The sequence below is a fragment of the Pongo pygmaeus genome, chromosome 20 (genome assembly GCF_028885625.2).
Source record: "Pongo pygmaeus isolate AG05252 chromosome 20, NHGRI_mPonPyg2-v2.0_pri, whole genome shotgun sequence".
Lineage (NCBI taxonomy): Eukaryota > Metazoa > Chordata > Mammalia > Primates > Hominidae > Pongo > Pongo pygmaeus.
In genome coordinates this window covers 47,926,151-47,940,669 of record NC_072393.2, presented here as the reverse complement: position 1 = coordinate 47,940,669, position 14,519 = coordinate 47,926,151, and the positions used below count along the sequence as shown (strand labels likewise).

At 52.5% G+C, this 14,519-nt stretch overlaps 1 protein-coding gene across 7 annotated transcripts in view; it reads left to right on the top strand.

Moving 5' to 3' along the window:
• POU2F2 (POU class 2 homeobox 2) overlaps nucleotides 1-12,524 on the top strand; it is a 42,916-nt gene extending 30,392 nt beyond the window's left edge. For 3 of the 7 annotated variants that reach the window (XM_063658476.1, XM_054463338.2, XM_063658475.1), the window contains 10 exons: nucleotides 2,401-2,506; nucleotides 2,604-2,695; nucleotides 5,961-6,122; nucleotides 6,275-6,416; nucleotides 6,511-6,659; nucleotides 6,742-6,918; nucleotides 8,311-8,377; nucleotides 9,910-10,111; nucleotides 10,240-10,313; nucleotides 10,589-12,524. In XM_063658476.1, the coding sequence (XP_063514546.1) occupies nucleotides 2,401-2,506; nucleotides 2,604-2,695; nucleotides 5,961-6,122; nucleotides 6,275-6,416; nucleotides 6,511-6,659; nucleotides 6,742-6,918; nucleotides 8,311-8,377; nucleotides 9,910-10,111; nucleotides 10,240-10,313; nucleotides 10,589-10,920 (1,503 nt within the window). In that variant the 3' untranslated portion in view covers nucleotides 10,921-12,524. Of the gene's footprint in view, nucleotides 1-2,400; nucleotides 2,507-2,603; nucleotides 2,696-5,960; nucleotides 6,123-6,274; nucleotides 6,417-6,510; nucleotides 6,660-6,741; nucleotides 6,919-8,310; nucleotides 8,378-9,909; nucleotides 10,116-10,239; nucleotides 10,314-10,588 lie in introns of those variants that run through there. The other 4 variants (XM_054463339.2, XM_054463342.2, XM_054463340.2 and 1 more) reach the window with 4 other exon arrangements.
• The last annotated feature ends 1,995 nt before the right edge of the window (nucleotides 12,525-14,519 follow it).

Genomic DNA, 14,519 nt, shown 5'->3' with positions numbered 1-14,519 from the left:
TTCTCGTTGCTGTAGCTTCCACTGAAACAGTTTCTTTACCCATTCTACTGCTGTGTGCACTTGGGCTATCTTCAAGTCCTGCCTATTTCAAGTGGTCCATGTGAACATTGTAGTACACGTCTTGTGGTAAACACAGACACATGTGTGGTGGGTTACATGCAGGAATCGAGTTGCTGGGTCATAAGGGTGGTGTATGTTCAGCTTTCTTTTTTTTTTTTTTTTTTTGAGATGGAGTCTCGCACTGTTGCCCGAGCTGGAGTGCAGTGGCACAATGTGAACTCACTGCAACCTCTGCCTCCCGGCTTCAAGCGATTCTCCTGCCTCAGCCTCCCAAGCAGCTAGGATTACAGGCACCCGCCACCATGCCCAGCTAATTTTTTGTATTTTTAGTAGAGACGGGGTTCCACTATGTTGGCCAGGCTGGTCTCAAACTCCTGACCTCGTGATCCTCCCGCCTCGGCCTCCCAAAGTGCTGGGATTACAGGCATGAGCCACCAAGCCCAGCCAGCTTTCTCAGATAGCGCCTATATTTGTTTGCTAGGGCTGCCAAAACAAAGAACCACAAACTGGGTGACTTGAGATAAATATATTGCCTCACAGTTCTGGAGGCTAGAAGTCAGAAGTCAAGCTGTCAGCAGGGTTGTGAGGGAAGGATCTGTCCTTTCTGAGGGCTGTGAGGGAGAGATCTGTTCCAGGCCTCTCTCCTTGGCTTGCAGGTGGCTGTCTTTTCCCTGTGTCTCTTCACATCATCTTCCCGTTATCCATGTCTATGTCCAAATTTGCCCTTTTTATAAGGACACAAGTCATATAGGATTAGAGCCCACCCTAATGACCTCATTTTAACTTGATCATCTGCCAAAGACCCTATCTCCAAATAAGGTTAATCTTTGAGGTTCTGGGGGTTAGGACTCCAACATATCTTTTTGGGGGGTGGCAGGGAGTGGGGGGAGACACTGCAACCTATAACAGTGCTAAAGAGCTTCCCAAAGTGGTTGTACTAATTTACACTATTTGCTGGAGTATTTTAAAGCTAATTCCAGACATGAAATCATTTGCCTTGGGAGTGTTTTTTGTTTGTTTGTTTTGTTTTGTTTTTTGAGACAGAGTCTTGCTCTGTCACCCAGGCTGGAGTGCAAAGACACAGTGGCATGATCTCGGCTCATTGCAATCTCTGCCTCCGGGTTCAAGCGATTCTCCTGCCTCAGCCTCCTGAGTAGCTGGGACTACAAGTGTGTGCCACCATGCCTGGCTAATTGTTTGTATTTTTAGTAGAGACAGGGTTTCACTGTGTTAGCCAGGATGGTCTCGATCTCCTGACCTCGTGATCCGCCCGGCTCGGCCTTCCAAATTGCTGGGATTACAGGTGTGAGCCACCGTGCCCGGCCAGGAGTGTTTTTAAAGGAGGAAAGACCTGGTCTGGTTTACAATTTTATTATTTATTTATTTATTTATTTATTTATTTATTTATTTATTTTTGAGACAGAGTCTTGCTCTGTCACCCAGGTTGGAGTGAAGGGGCGTGATCTCGGCTTGCTGCAACCTATGCCTCCTGGGTTCAAGCAATTCTCCTGCATCAGCCTCCGGAGTAGCTGGGACTACAGGCGTGTACCACCACACCTGGCTAATTTTGTATTTTTAGTAGAGACAAGATTTTGCCATGTTGGCCAGGCTGGTGTTAAATGCCTGGCCTCAGGTGTGTCCGCCTGCCTCAGCCTCCCAAATTGCTGAGATTATAGGCATGAGTCACCACACCCGGCCTGGCTTACATTTTTAAATGATTCTATTTGTTCTGCGGAAATGTTCAAACAAGGCAAATATTTCATCAAGAAAGAAAGGGTAGCCAGGTGCGGTGGCTCACGCCTATAATCCCAGCACTTTGGGAGGCTGAGGCAGGCAGATCACGAGGTCAGGAGATTGAGACCATCCTGGCTATCATGGTGAAACTGTCTCTACTAAAAATACAAAAAATTAGCTGGGAGTGGTGGCGGGCACTCTGTAGTCCCAGCTACTTGGGAGGCTGAGGCAGGAGAATGGCATGAACCCAGGAGGCGGAGCTTGCAGTGAGCCGAGATCACGCCACCGCACTCCAGCCTGGGAGACAGAGCGAGACTCTGTCTCAAAAAAAAAAAAAAAAAAGAAAGAAAGGGTAAATAAAGAGTGAGCCCTCCCAGGACTGCCCAGTTGGGACTCTCTGGTACCCCATGGTAGAGAGAAGCCTCTGGGTGCCCTTAGCTCAGGGATGCCATTCAGAGACCGAGTGGACGATCCCTCACTGCCCAGTGCCAGATCGCCACGTGGAGCAGCTTCCTGGTTTCAGCCCCTCAGGGTTCAGATGATGCAGAGAGGATGAAACCCAGCCAGGACTCAGGCTGTCTTTCTGTCCACCCCGCTCCCTGCCAGGACATACAGCAGCTCCTCCAGCTCCAGCAGCTGGTGCTTGTGCCAGGCCACCACCTCCAGCCACCTGCTCAGTTCCTGCTACCGCAGGCCCAGCAGAGCCAGCCAGGTAAGGCCCCCACCCCAGATGGCCTCCTTGACGCCTCCACAGAACTTCCTCACCTTCCCCTCCCCCTCACCCTGTGTATTTCCCCTTGTCTCTCCAGGCCTGCTACCGACACCAAATCTATTCCAGCTACCTCAGCAAACCCAGGGAGCTCTTCTGACCTCCCAGACCCGGGCCGGGCTTCCCACACAGGTGAGACTGTCCATTGAGTGCACCAGGCCAGGCCAGCAGCAAGGCCTGCTGAAAGCTGGGTAAACAGGGGTCGGGGGCGAGTGGGAGTCTCCTTTCCATTTGACCCAGCCACACTCTGCCAGTGATTCGCTGTGAGACCTCAGGCAAGCCCATCTCCCTGTCTGGGTCAGCCTCTTCCTCTATAGAATGAGGGGAGCTGGCCCAGACAAGTGGTTCTTAACCCTTTCAAGCACTTGGGCTCCTTTGAGAATATGATGAAAGATTTAGATCTGATCCCCATTCCCCCAAAATGCTCACGTGTAAAAACACACAAAATTGCAGGGGGCTGCGAGCCTTTAGGCTACAAATGCCTCGGGCCTCTTCCAGCACTGCAATGGAGGATTCTCTGAACAAGGCATTCGTTAGGTGATTATTTCACATCCACTTCCCAGACTGGAGACTGAAAACAAGGCCCACAGGTGTCTTTTATTTGGTGGTTGTCAACTAAATTCCCAGAAAGCACCACATTTCCAGCTCCTCTTGATAAGCCAGAAAATCTGGCAGGGCTGTACCTGTGTCTGTGTGGTAGCTTGGCGCAGTGAGCTGTTGGCCTGGCCACTGGCAGGAACAGAGGCCCCTTAGAGAGGGTGCCAGCTCTCCAGGCCACCTTGGCACCTGGACCCCAAGGCCTTTCTTTCAATTTGCTGCCTGAGTGCTAGACTTTAATGATAATTTTCACTACCTTTTATGAATTTCAAAGTTTTTTTGACCCATTTTTTATAGCCCTTTAAAAAAATATGTGAACTATTTCAGAAGGACTGACTGAAGAGAATAGAGACTAATACAGGTCTTAACTGCAGTTCTGAAATCCCAAATGCTCAGAAAGTCAAGTTGTTCTTGCACCATTGGCATGAGAACTCATTTGACTGCAAAACCTGCCCTGCCATGATATAAGCCAGTATATGACTTTTCTTTGTCCCTCTTGGTATGGCATTTTTGCTGCTGCAAAACTGTTACTGTATCTGATTATGGAGTAATATCCTTGACCCTGGTGGGGGTGGCGGCCACATTATCTATGATATACATCCTATGTAGGCTTGCTTTCTTTCTTTTTGGTTTTTTTTTTTTTTTTTTTGAGATGGAGTCTCGCTCTGTTGCCCAGGCTGGAGTGCAGTGGCTCAATATCAGTTCACTGCACCCTCTGCCTCCCGGGTTCAAGCGATTCTCCTGCCTCAGCCTCCCAAGTGGCTGGGATTACAGGCATGTGCCACCACACCCAGCTAATTTTTGTATTTTTAGTAGAGATGGGGTTTCACCATGTTGGCCAGGCTGGTCTCGAACTCCTGACTTCAGGTGATCCACCTACCTCGGCCTCCTAAAGTGCTGGGATTACAGGCATGAGCCACTGTGCCTGGCTGCCTATGTAGGTTTTCTGAAAACTGAAACAGGCACAGTGGTGCATGCCTATAGTCTCAGCTACTTGTGAGCCTGAGGCAAGAGGATCACTTGAGCCCAGGAGTTTGAGGCCAGCCTGGGCAACATAGCGAGACTGGTCTCTAAAACAACAACAACAACAAAACCTGAGAGGGGTGAGAGTGGGTGGATGATGAGAAATTACTTAATGGGTACAATGTACACTGTTTGGGTGATGGATACACTAAAAGCCTACGCTTCATCACTACACAATACATTTGTGTAACAAAATTACACTTGTACCCCTTAACATTTTGTTTTTTGTTTGAGACAGGGTCTTACTCTGTCACCCAGGCTGGAGTGCAATGGTGTGATCACAGCTTACTGCAGCCTCAGCCTCCTGGGCTCAAGTGAAGCAGTCCCCAGCCCTCCTGAGTTGCTGGTACTACAGTCACGCCCCACATGCTTGGTTAATTTTTAAAATTTTTGTAGAGATAGGGTTTCACCATGTTGCCCAGGCTAGTCTCAAATTCCTGTGCTCAAACGATCCTCCCACTTTGGCTTCCTAAAGTATTGGGATTACAGGTGTGAGCCATTGCACCCGGCTGTCCTTAAATTTATAAAAAAAAAAAAGGCAGGGCGCAGTGGTCACTCCTGTAATCCCAGCACTTTGGGAGGCCAAAGCGGGTGGATCACCTGAGGTCGGGAGTTCAAGACCAGCCTGACCAACATGAAGAAACCCCATCTCTACTAAAAATACAAAATTAGCCGGGTGTGGTGGCGTATGCCTATAATCCCAGCTACTTGGGAGGCTGAGGCAGGAGAATCACTTGAACCCAGGAGGCAGAGGTTATGGCGAGCCAAGATCACATCATTGCATTCCAGCGTAGGCAACAAGGGTGAAACTCCATTTCAAAAAAAAAAAACTGAAAAATTCCTAAACATCTGCCCCAGCACTTTGGAGAATAATGGATAAAGGACCTGAGTGACAAACATCCCTGTACCCACCACCTGCTTCATATCCTTTATTTTTAGGGCAATGAAGAATCCCAGATAGAGCTGTTGCTTTTTTGTAAATCTCCCTAATTGCCCTCCCATTCCTTTTTTTTTTTTAATTTTACTTTATTTGCAATCTACTCATTGCTTAGGACTTAATTTCTTAAGAGCTGTTTTAGATTCACAGCAAAACTGAGTGGAAGATATAGAGATATCCCATCTATCTCTGCCCCTACGCATGCATGCACAGCTTCCCGCAATATCTACATCCCCAACCAGAGTGGTACAAGTGTAACAGGTGATGAACCTACACTGACACATCACTATTACCTAAAGTTCATAGTTGACATTAGGGTTCACTCTTGGCCTTGTACAGTCCATGGGTCTGCACGACCTACTCATTTTTAACCCGATTCTCTCAACAGCCCCATTGGGTAGACAGAACAGCAGTGATTGTTCCCATCCTGCAGAGTGGGAAAGTGAGGCCTGGGCTAAGCAGTGATTTGGTGGCAGGGCCAGTCCTTGATTCCCAGGTTGAGATGAGGATGAACCACTGCCTCAGGCTCCAGGGAAAGAGCCCTGGCACAAAAAGCTGGCTGCTCCTTCTGGGAGTTTGCAGGCGTGAAGGGACAGTGCAGAGAGTCCCAGGCAACGAGGAAACCCATGTAGGGCAGCAGAGTGGGACCTTTAAAGGGATTAACAGTGCATGTGGAGGGACCTTTAAAGGGATTGACAGTGCTTGTGGAGGAAGGCGGGATGAGTGCAGGCGGCGGATGGAGCGCAGGGGCGAAGAGGGCGGGAGGGGGACTGTGCACCCATCGCTGAGCCCCATCCTGGTCCTCCGCCCTGCATCCCACCCACCTGCCCACCCCACCAGGCCGTGACCCGCCCTACGCTGCCCGACCCGCACCTCTCGCACCCGCAGCCCCCTAAATGCTTGGAGCCACCATCCCACCCCGAGGAGCCCAGTGATCTGGAGGAGCTGGAGCAATTCGCTCGCACCTTCAAGCAACGCCGCATCAAGCTGGGCTTCACGCAGGTCTGGAGGCACCTTGCAGGCTGGGCGGTGGGCGTGGGGGCGTGGCCAGTTGATAGATGCCGCGAGGGGCGTGGCCAGTGGGTGTGCGGAGCGGGCCCAGTGCCTGAAGGCCGCATCCTGACCTCCGCCCCTTCCCGGCCCCACTGGCCCAGGGTGATGTGGGCCTGGCCATGGGCAAGCTCTACGGCAACGACTTCAGCCAGACGACCATTTCCCGCTTCGAGGCCCTCAACCTGAGCTTCAAGAACATGTGCAAACTCAAGCCCCTCCTGGAGAAGTGGCTCAACGACGCAGGTGGGACTAGGCTGGGGTTCCCGCTTAGGGGGCGGGCAGTGGCCGGTGGCCGCGGGAGGCGCCTTCTCATGCTCACGTCTCCCCCGGCGCACAGAGACTATGTCTGTGGACTCAAGCCTGCCCAGCCCCAACCAGCTGAGCAGCCCCAGCCTGGGTTTCGACGGGCTGCCCGGCCGGAGACGCAAGAAGAGGACCAGCATCGAGACAAACGTCCGCTTCGCCTTAGAAAAGAGTTTTCTAGCGGTGAGGCCCCCCTCTCCTGGGTGGCCCGCACCTGAGGGGTGGCGGGCGGTGGGCCCCGGGCTAACGAGCCCTCTGCCTGCAGAACCAGAAGCCTACCTCAGAGGAGATCCTGCTGATCGCCGAGCAGCTGCACATGGAGAAGGAAGTGATCCGCGTCTGGTTCTGCAACCGGCGCCAGAAGGAGAAACGCATCAACCCCTGCAGTGCGGCCCCCATGCTGCCCAGCCCGGGGAAGCCGGCCAGCTACAGCCCGCATATGGTACCAAGAGCCCGCCTGGGGGGTGGGAGACCACAGAGCTCCGCAGGCACCTGTGTGAAGCCCACCCTACCTGGTTGTCCACAGAGCCTAGAACAGAGGCAAGAAGAGTCACTCTTGGAGACAGGCCATCACGTAGATGGGCACAGTCACACCAGGACAGTTTCCAGGGAGCTGTGGTCTTACGTGGGGGATACAAGCACCCCTAGATACACACCGACATAGCCAGACACAGAGTTATCACAGTGCCATAGCCACACAGGAAGGGATATATGTCCAGGGACATGGTCCAGGTTAGAACACACAGGCTCACAACCACACGGAGGCAGGGAAAGGCACTTATTTGCCGTTCAGGGAAATTGTCACACCCATGGGTGTACTCTCAGGTCCATAGCTATACACAGGCCCACTTGATATCAGACACAGCTGGTACATCCTTTATCCCATCCCTTTATTTCCATTTCTGGAAAGAGCTGTGATGCTCCAGAGAGGAGCCCCCGCCCCCATCAGTGTGAAGGAGGCACTGTCTGAACTGAGTTCTAAAGGACAAGGGAGAGTTAGCCAGCCACAAGAAGGCAAAGAGCCTTCCTGGACCAGTGTGTACTAAGGCCTAGAAGCCAGGGTGTGCCCAGCCCAATTTGAGAAACTCCAGTGCAATTTAGTGTGGTTGGTGCTGCAGTTTATATGAATGAGGTTGGGGAAGGAGTGGGGGCATGTACCCCAAGTTTTACAGTGAAGAGCTGGAACTTGAACCATGGGCAGTGAGGAGGTAAGGCGTGGTTTTGAGCTGGGGAAGGAGAGAGTTACATTTAGTGAGGTTTCTGGGGCTGATGCAAAGGTGAGACTGGAGGTGGGGTGGCCAAGAAGGAAGCTGGTAGATGGTCCCAGAAAATCAAGTAATATGACATCTCAACACCCTAATGCAAAGATATGCATCCATTTAGCCTCGCACTTTAGATCTGCTCTTTCCCTGCCTGGGTCACTTTGAACAGTCTCTCATTCATTGCTTGCCAACCCCACTGGTAAAAGGGTGGTGTTTGCTTGTCCAGGGAAAAAGTTTTAGTTTTGCAGAACCAACAATAGCAGGAGCATGTAGAGCAGCCACTCTTCCGGTGCAGTCACTTCAGACAGGACGCAACCCTGCAGAGACTAGCCAGATGGGGCGGTGTCAGAAGAGAGGTGGGGAGTGTTCTCAGTGGAGAATTAGCCCTTTCTGCTTGTGGCTCAGGATCAGCTAGGGCAAGTGTGAAGAAAGCATGTGGAATAATACAAATGCATCATTGTGCCAAAGCCCCCTGCCCCCATCCTGGGACAGAGGAGTGGGGTCCTGCAGGGAGCATCACGGGAGCTGCTGGCAGACAGTGGCTAACCATACCTCCTTTCTTCTCTCCTCAGGTCACACCCCAAGGGGGCGCGGGGACCTTACCGTTGTCCCAAGCTTCCAGCAGTCTGAGCACAACAGGTCAGGGAGGGCAGAAAATGGTGAGGGGGGACTGGGAGGATGTGGCACAGGCTGGAGCCTGAGGTTCCCAAGTGGCTCTGGGTGTCCATGGGCCTCAAGACTGGACCCAGGGAGTGTGGGTGGGGGAATGGGAGAGACAGTGGGAAGAGGACAGGACTCACCCCTCCTCTGCAGGAGCAACTCAGCTTTAATCTGCTTCACGATTTCATATGAGAAAAGCATGGGCCTGGTAAAAGGTGAGGCACTTGAGTTTTGTGCCTGGCCTCTGTCATTTTTAAGCTGTGTGAATTCAAGCGCTTACTTTATCCTTCTAAGCCTTAGTTTTTATAAAATTATTATGAATGTGTAATACATAAAAAGATATAAATACACGTATGTAAGAGTGTATGTGTATGTACATATACACACATACATGCATACATACATAGTCTTGTACCCAGAGTTCCCCTCCCTCTTCCTGGGACACGGCAGGTTTATATGTATAGTTATACACTGTATATATAATAATAATATAAAATTGGCTGGGTGTGGTAGCTCATGCCTATAATCCCAGCTCTTTGGGAGGCCAAGGCAGGCGGATCACCTGAGGTCAGGAGTTCAAGACTAGCCTGGCCAACATGGGAAGCCCTGTCTCTACTAAAAATACAAAAATTAGCTGGGCGTGGTGGTATGTGTCTGTAATCCCAGCTACTCGGGAGGCTGAGGCAGGAGAATCACTTGAATCCAGGAGGAGGAGGTTGCAGTGAACTGAGATCACACCACTGCACTCTAGCCTGGTGACAGAGTGAGATTCCATCTCAAAAAAAAAAAATATATATATATATATTTATATATATATACACACACACATAATATATATACACATAATATATATACACATAAAACAACATATTGCCCCTTCCCAGGCTAGAAAATAGTAAGTGGAGATTTATAAAGTAGTAAGTGCTTGCTTGGCACTGTACTAAGCTCTTTCTAAACTGCACTGACTGACTTAATTCTCAAACTCATTTTATGAGATAGGTTCTATTATTATCCCCATTTTCCAGACAAGGGATCTGAAGGTCAGAGAGGTTAAGGCACTCACCCAAGGGCACCGCTGGGATGAAACAGAGCCAGGAGTTTCTACCCCAGCAGTCTGGCTGAGTCTGGGCCCTCAGCCCCTGCCAGGTTGCCCATCCCTCAGCTGTGGCAGTGTGCCTGGCACCCTTTGCCCCTCCCCAGCCCCTAGAGGGAGCCATAGGGCTTTGTCTCCTGGGCGCCCCCATTTCTAGTTGGTAAAAAAGTGGTTCAGGGCAGGGAGTGTAGAGTGCCAGGGCTCAGCAGGAAGCAGCTGCTCTGACTTCCATTGTTATGACAGGGGTCTCCATGGCAGAGGCACAGGGAAATGACTCTGGGCAGGGAGGTCTAAGGCTGTTCTGACTGAGGAGATGCTGCGTGAGCTGGGCGGGAGGACAAGTAGGAGTTGACTCCAGGTTCCTCAGTGGGGGACGAGTGGAAGCTGAAGACCCCATCTTTCTGTCTCTCTCTGGCAGTTACTACCTTATCCTCAGCTGTGGGGACGCTCCACCCCAGCCGGACAGCTGGAGGGGGTGGGGGCGGGGGCGGGGCTGCGCCCCCCCTCAATTCCATCCCCTCTGTCACTCCCCCACCCCCGGCCACCACCAACAGCACAAACCCCAGCCCTCAAGGCAGCCACTCGGCTATCGGCTTGTCAGGCCTGAACCCCAGCACGGGGTAAGTGGGTGCAGGTGGGAACCTGTGGGGAGAAGCAGGGTTGCTGCTGCTTCTAGGGTGGGGAGCTGCACCCCAGTTATGTTGGCAGGTCCCTGCCCCTGCTAATGCCTCTGCTTTGCCTCTTGCAGAAGCACAATGGTGGGGTTGAGCTCCGGGCTGAGTCCAGCCCTCATGAGCAACAACCCTTTGGCCACTATCCAAGGTGCGTGCTGCCTCATGTCACACCCATCGTCACTAGCCCTATCCTCTGGGGCCTCGAGCCCTGCCATTGCTGCTCCAGCCATGCCATCCCGCCCCTGCTCACTGCATTGCTCGCCTCTTCATACCCATCTCACCTTTGGGGAAGGTGTGAGGGGTGCTGATGGGGGTCAGTGGGATTGATGGGGAGATGGGGGGCACTCTGGGCAGGATGCTGGAAGGCAAAGGTCTCCCCTGGCCCGGCGTGCCCCCAGCCCAGCCTCTCTCTCTCCCCGCCAGCCCTGGCCTCTGGTGGAACCCTGCCCCTTACCAGCCTTGATGGCAGCGGGAATCTGGTGCTGGGGGCAGCCGGCGCAGCCCCGGGGAGCCCCGGCCTGGTGACCTCGCCGCTCTTCTTGAACCATGCTGGGCTGCCCCTGCTCAGCACCCCACCTGGTGTGGGCCTGGTCTCAGCAGCGGCTGCGGCCGTGGCAGCCTCCATCTCCAGCAAGTCTCCTGGCCTCTCCTCATCCTCTTCATCCTCCTCCTCCTCCTCCTCCACTTGCAGCGAGACGGCAGCACAGACCCCTGGAGGTCCAGGGGGGCCTGAGGCAGGGTCCAAACCTGAGTGAGGGCCAACCATGCCTCCCCTCACATTCCTCTGATCCCTGCCTTGGTCCCTTGCCTGGGAAGAGGGCGAGGAGGCCAGTGGTGGGGACACAGAGGGTCCTCGGAGCAGGAGTGACAAGGGAGGAAAGACCAAAAAAACCAACCAACCAAAAAAAAAAAAAAAAAAAAAAGGAAAGAAACTAACCAACAAAAGAGAAAACCAAAAATAATCACAACAGAAACCAGCTGCCCCAAAGGAACCAGAGGTGAAAAACAAACAAAAAAACCAAAAACAAACCAAAAAAAAAACCCCCACAAAATCAAACAAACCAAAAAACCAGTCGCGAGCCAGACCTCAGCGTGCTCACCCTCACTGCTACGACGCCAAATAAAAACCCCGGCCAGGGGCGGAGAAGCCTCCAGCAGGTCAGACCTCATGCCACCGAGCCCTGGCTGTGGGACCAACCCCCGACCCTGCCTCCCCCGTGGGGGCTACAGAAGGAAAAAGAGAAGATGCCAGCTTCCTAGTCCCGGCCCCCAGCCCTGGGCCAGCGAAGACAGGGCACAGCCTGGGCAGATGGGCTGGGGCTTAGCACCACCCACCAAATGTTCTTTTCCAGAAAGTGAAAGAGAAAGGGCCTGAACAACCTTACACCAAATATTCAGTAGCTTCATCCAAAGGATGTACAGAATTTTTAGCATTGTGCTCAACAGAATGTGTCCCTACCATGTGTCCCCTTCTCCCCTGGCCCCCAGCTCTCCCCACCTGGGCAGGGGGTCTTGCTTTAACCTCCTCCCTCCCCCCAGCCAGGGGAGAGTTCAAGGGAAGGCCTGTGGACAACTTTTCATCCCCTGTTCCTCCCTCTTTTCCCCTTTGAAGGGTGGGCTAGGCCATTTTGCCAAGTTCTAGCTCTCACAAGTCCCTCCTCAACCCTGTCACCCTCCTCTGCTCTGGAATCGACTCCCTCCCCAGCCTATGGGAAGGTGGAAGTTTCAGGCAAGAGGGGATGAAGACATTCAGTTGAGGGCATTCAGTTGTCTTTTTCCATCCTGTCTGTTTCCCTGAAAAAAAAAAAAAAATTCATATTCCAGTGCCTATCCGTGGGATCCTTCACGTTCTTTGACATTAACCAGAAACCAAAAAGAGAACTCACCTCGCTTTTCCCACCCTGTGCCCCTCTGGTACTGGCGAATGCCTCTCCCTCCCCCCACATGCACACACACACACACCCCAGTGGTGGGGTTCCTCGAGATGGCATCCCCATCAGGGTCCATGGGGTGGGGACAGTGCCACAGCCTGTGGTCCCCATCTGAGAGGGCGCGGTGGTGGCTACCACTCCCACGAGACCTCCACAAGTCTTGGCTGGACCCTGTGTTTGACCAGCCCCGGACACGTCTCCACTGACGACGGACAGAGGAGAGACGCCACTGGGAGCTACCCTGCCCTCCTGCTATTGTGGAGGCCAACAAAGTTTTGAACCAAAAACCAAAAAAACAGAAACAAACAATAAATTTAAACTAGAAAAAAAGAATTTATATATATATATATATACACATACATATATATGTGTGTGTGTGTATATATATATATATATATATATATATATATATATATATATATATATAAGGGAAAGAAGATGAGGACTCTTCAAGAATAAGACGGAACCGCGAGGCGGAGCCAAGCCCCTGCACCGGTGGTCCAGGCCCTTGTTCCCCAAGGCGGACGGAAGGACGGATGCTTCTTTCTCTTCACAAATACCTCATGGACGTCGTCTTTGGGAAAGCTGGAGGGGGCGGCTGAGGCAGGGCCTGTCTCTCGGCCAGGGCAGATGGAAGCGGGTGGGCGGGGCTGAGAGAGGGTGTCAGGGACAGGGGTGAAGAGCCCCAAACTCCCCTCCCAAATCAACTGAAAAAGCTTTAAAAAAAGACAGGAAAAAAAGGAGTAAGAAAGCAAAAAGAACAGATGAAGGAAAACTTAACAACTTTCGGGTGGTTTGATTCCTCCTTTGATTTCTTTTTCGGTTCTCTTTTGTCTGACCTCTCTCCTCCCCTCCTTCCTCTCTTCTCTCCTCCTTCCTATCTCCTCTCTCTCCCTTTGCTCTCCTCTCTCCTCTCTCAATCTTGTTCTTTCTGTGTCTCTCCTCAAACCAAAGTGTTGCAGTGAAGGACACGAGCCATTGAAATCAGGGTGGGGCCTGACAGCCGTAGTGTGGCCCCCGCCCCTCGTTGGGCAGGAGCAGAGAGATGGGAGAGCCCTGAGACCGCAGGGCTTTGGCCTGGGCAGCTTCCACTTTCTGCCGGACACTCTGAGGAGAGGCAGATGGAGCTCCAGGCCTCAGCGTTCTCTTTTTTCCTTGTCTCCCTTCTCCCACCCGGGAAATGAAACTGTTGGGCTGGGCAACGGAGGCAGCAGAGACTCGGCCATTGCAGGGGCCTCTGGGTGCCTTGTCTGGGCAGTGGTGAAGTAGCCGCCCCTCCCACCCCTGGCACGATGGGGCCTGGCACCTCGTCTACCCATCCTCGCCGGAATGTAAGCATCTCCGCTGAACGACTCCCTGCCCTTACCCTACCTCTGAGTTTGTCCATGTTTATTTCCTGAAGAGAGAAGGGACTGGCAAGAGGGCTTGGGCCCCAGCCCAAGGGTGGAGAGGGGGCCAAGGGCTCCTGACCAAATAGGAAGGACATTTGAGCAGAGCAAAATGAAAGGAATTACAACCAAAAACCCCCTCCAAGAAGACAGGCAGCATGGAAGGCATGGTGGAGATGACTCAAACAAAAACTGATTCTAGACCAAAAAGGAGAAAAAAAAAAAAGGAAAGAAAATCCAGGACTCACCACCACCCACTTCATCCTGCTTCCTCCCCATCAAGTCCCACCACCTGGGACCTCTCCCCACCCCAGTATGTGGGAGTGGGGTAAAGAGGAGAGGAGGAGCAGGGGGCAGGGATGGGGCAGATGCCCTGATGTTGGTGGAGGGACCCCTGTGCAGCTGGGGGTGCTGGGGACCCTCCCCATCCAACCCTCACACCTAGGAAAAGAAAAACAAGAAAAAAGAAAATTCCTGGGAGGGGGAAAAATAACCAAATCCCAAGCTTTAACTACAGCTGTGAAACCAAATATTGGGAAGGGGGTAGGAGGGAGGGAGGGGCAGGTGAGCCCCAGGTCTCCCCCCTGGGCCCCCCTCCCCCGAGGACTCGAGATAAGGCACCAAATACCTCATAGAACTTTAATGTTAAAAAAAGGAAACCAAATATCGTTGGCTGGGGGCCAGCCAGGGCAAGGGGCTGGGGGGCTGGAGGGAGCCAGGGTTGGGAAGGTGATGGGGGAATTCATGCCCCCCACCCCCATCTGCCCCTTACACTCTGGTCCCCCGTCTCGACTCCGGGAAACAAAACTATCTCATCGTTTTTATTTTGTGGTCTGTACAGAGCCTGTGTCCGTGTGTCTGTGTGTGAGCGAGAGAGTTGGAGGGCTGGGGAGCTTTATGTGGGGGATGGGGAGGGAAACCCCAGGCTAGGTTATGGGCTAGGTTAGATGTCCGAGGTTGGGGGCCAAGGGCCTGGGCTAGAAAGAGAGGAGAGATGAGTGGATTGGAGCAGTGGGGAGCCCTCTGAATTTCTCT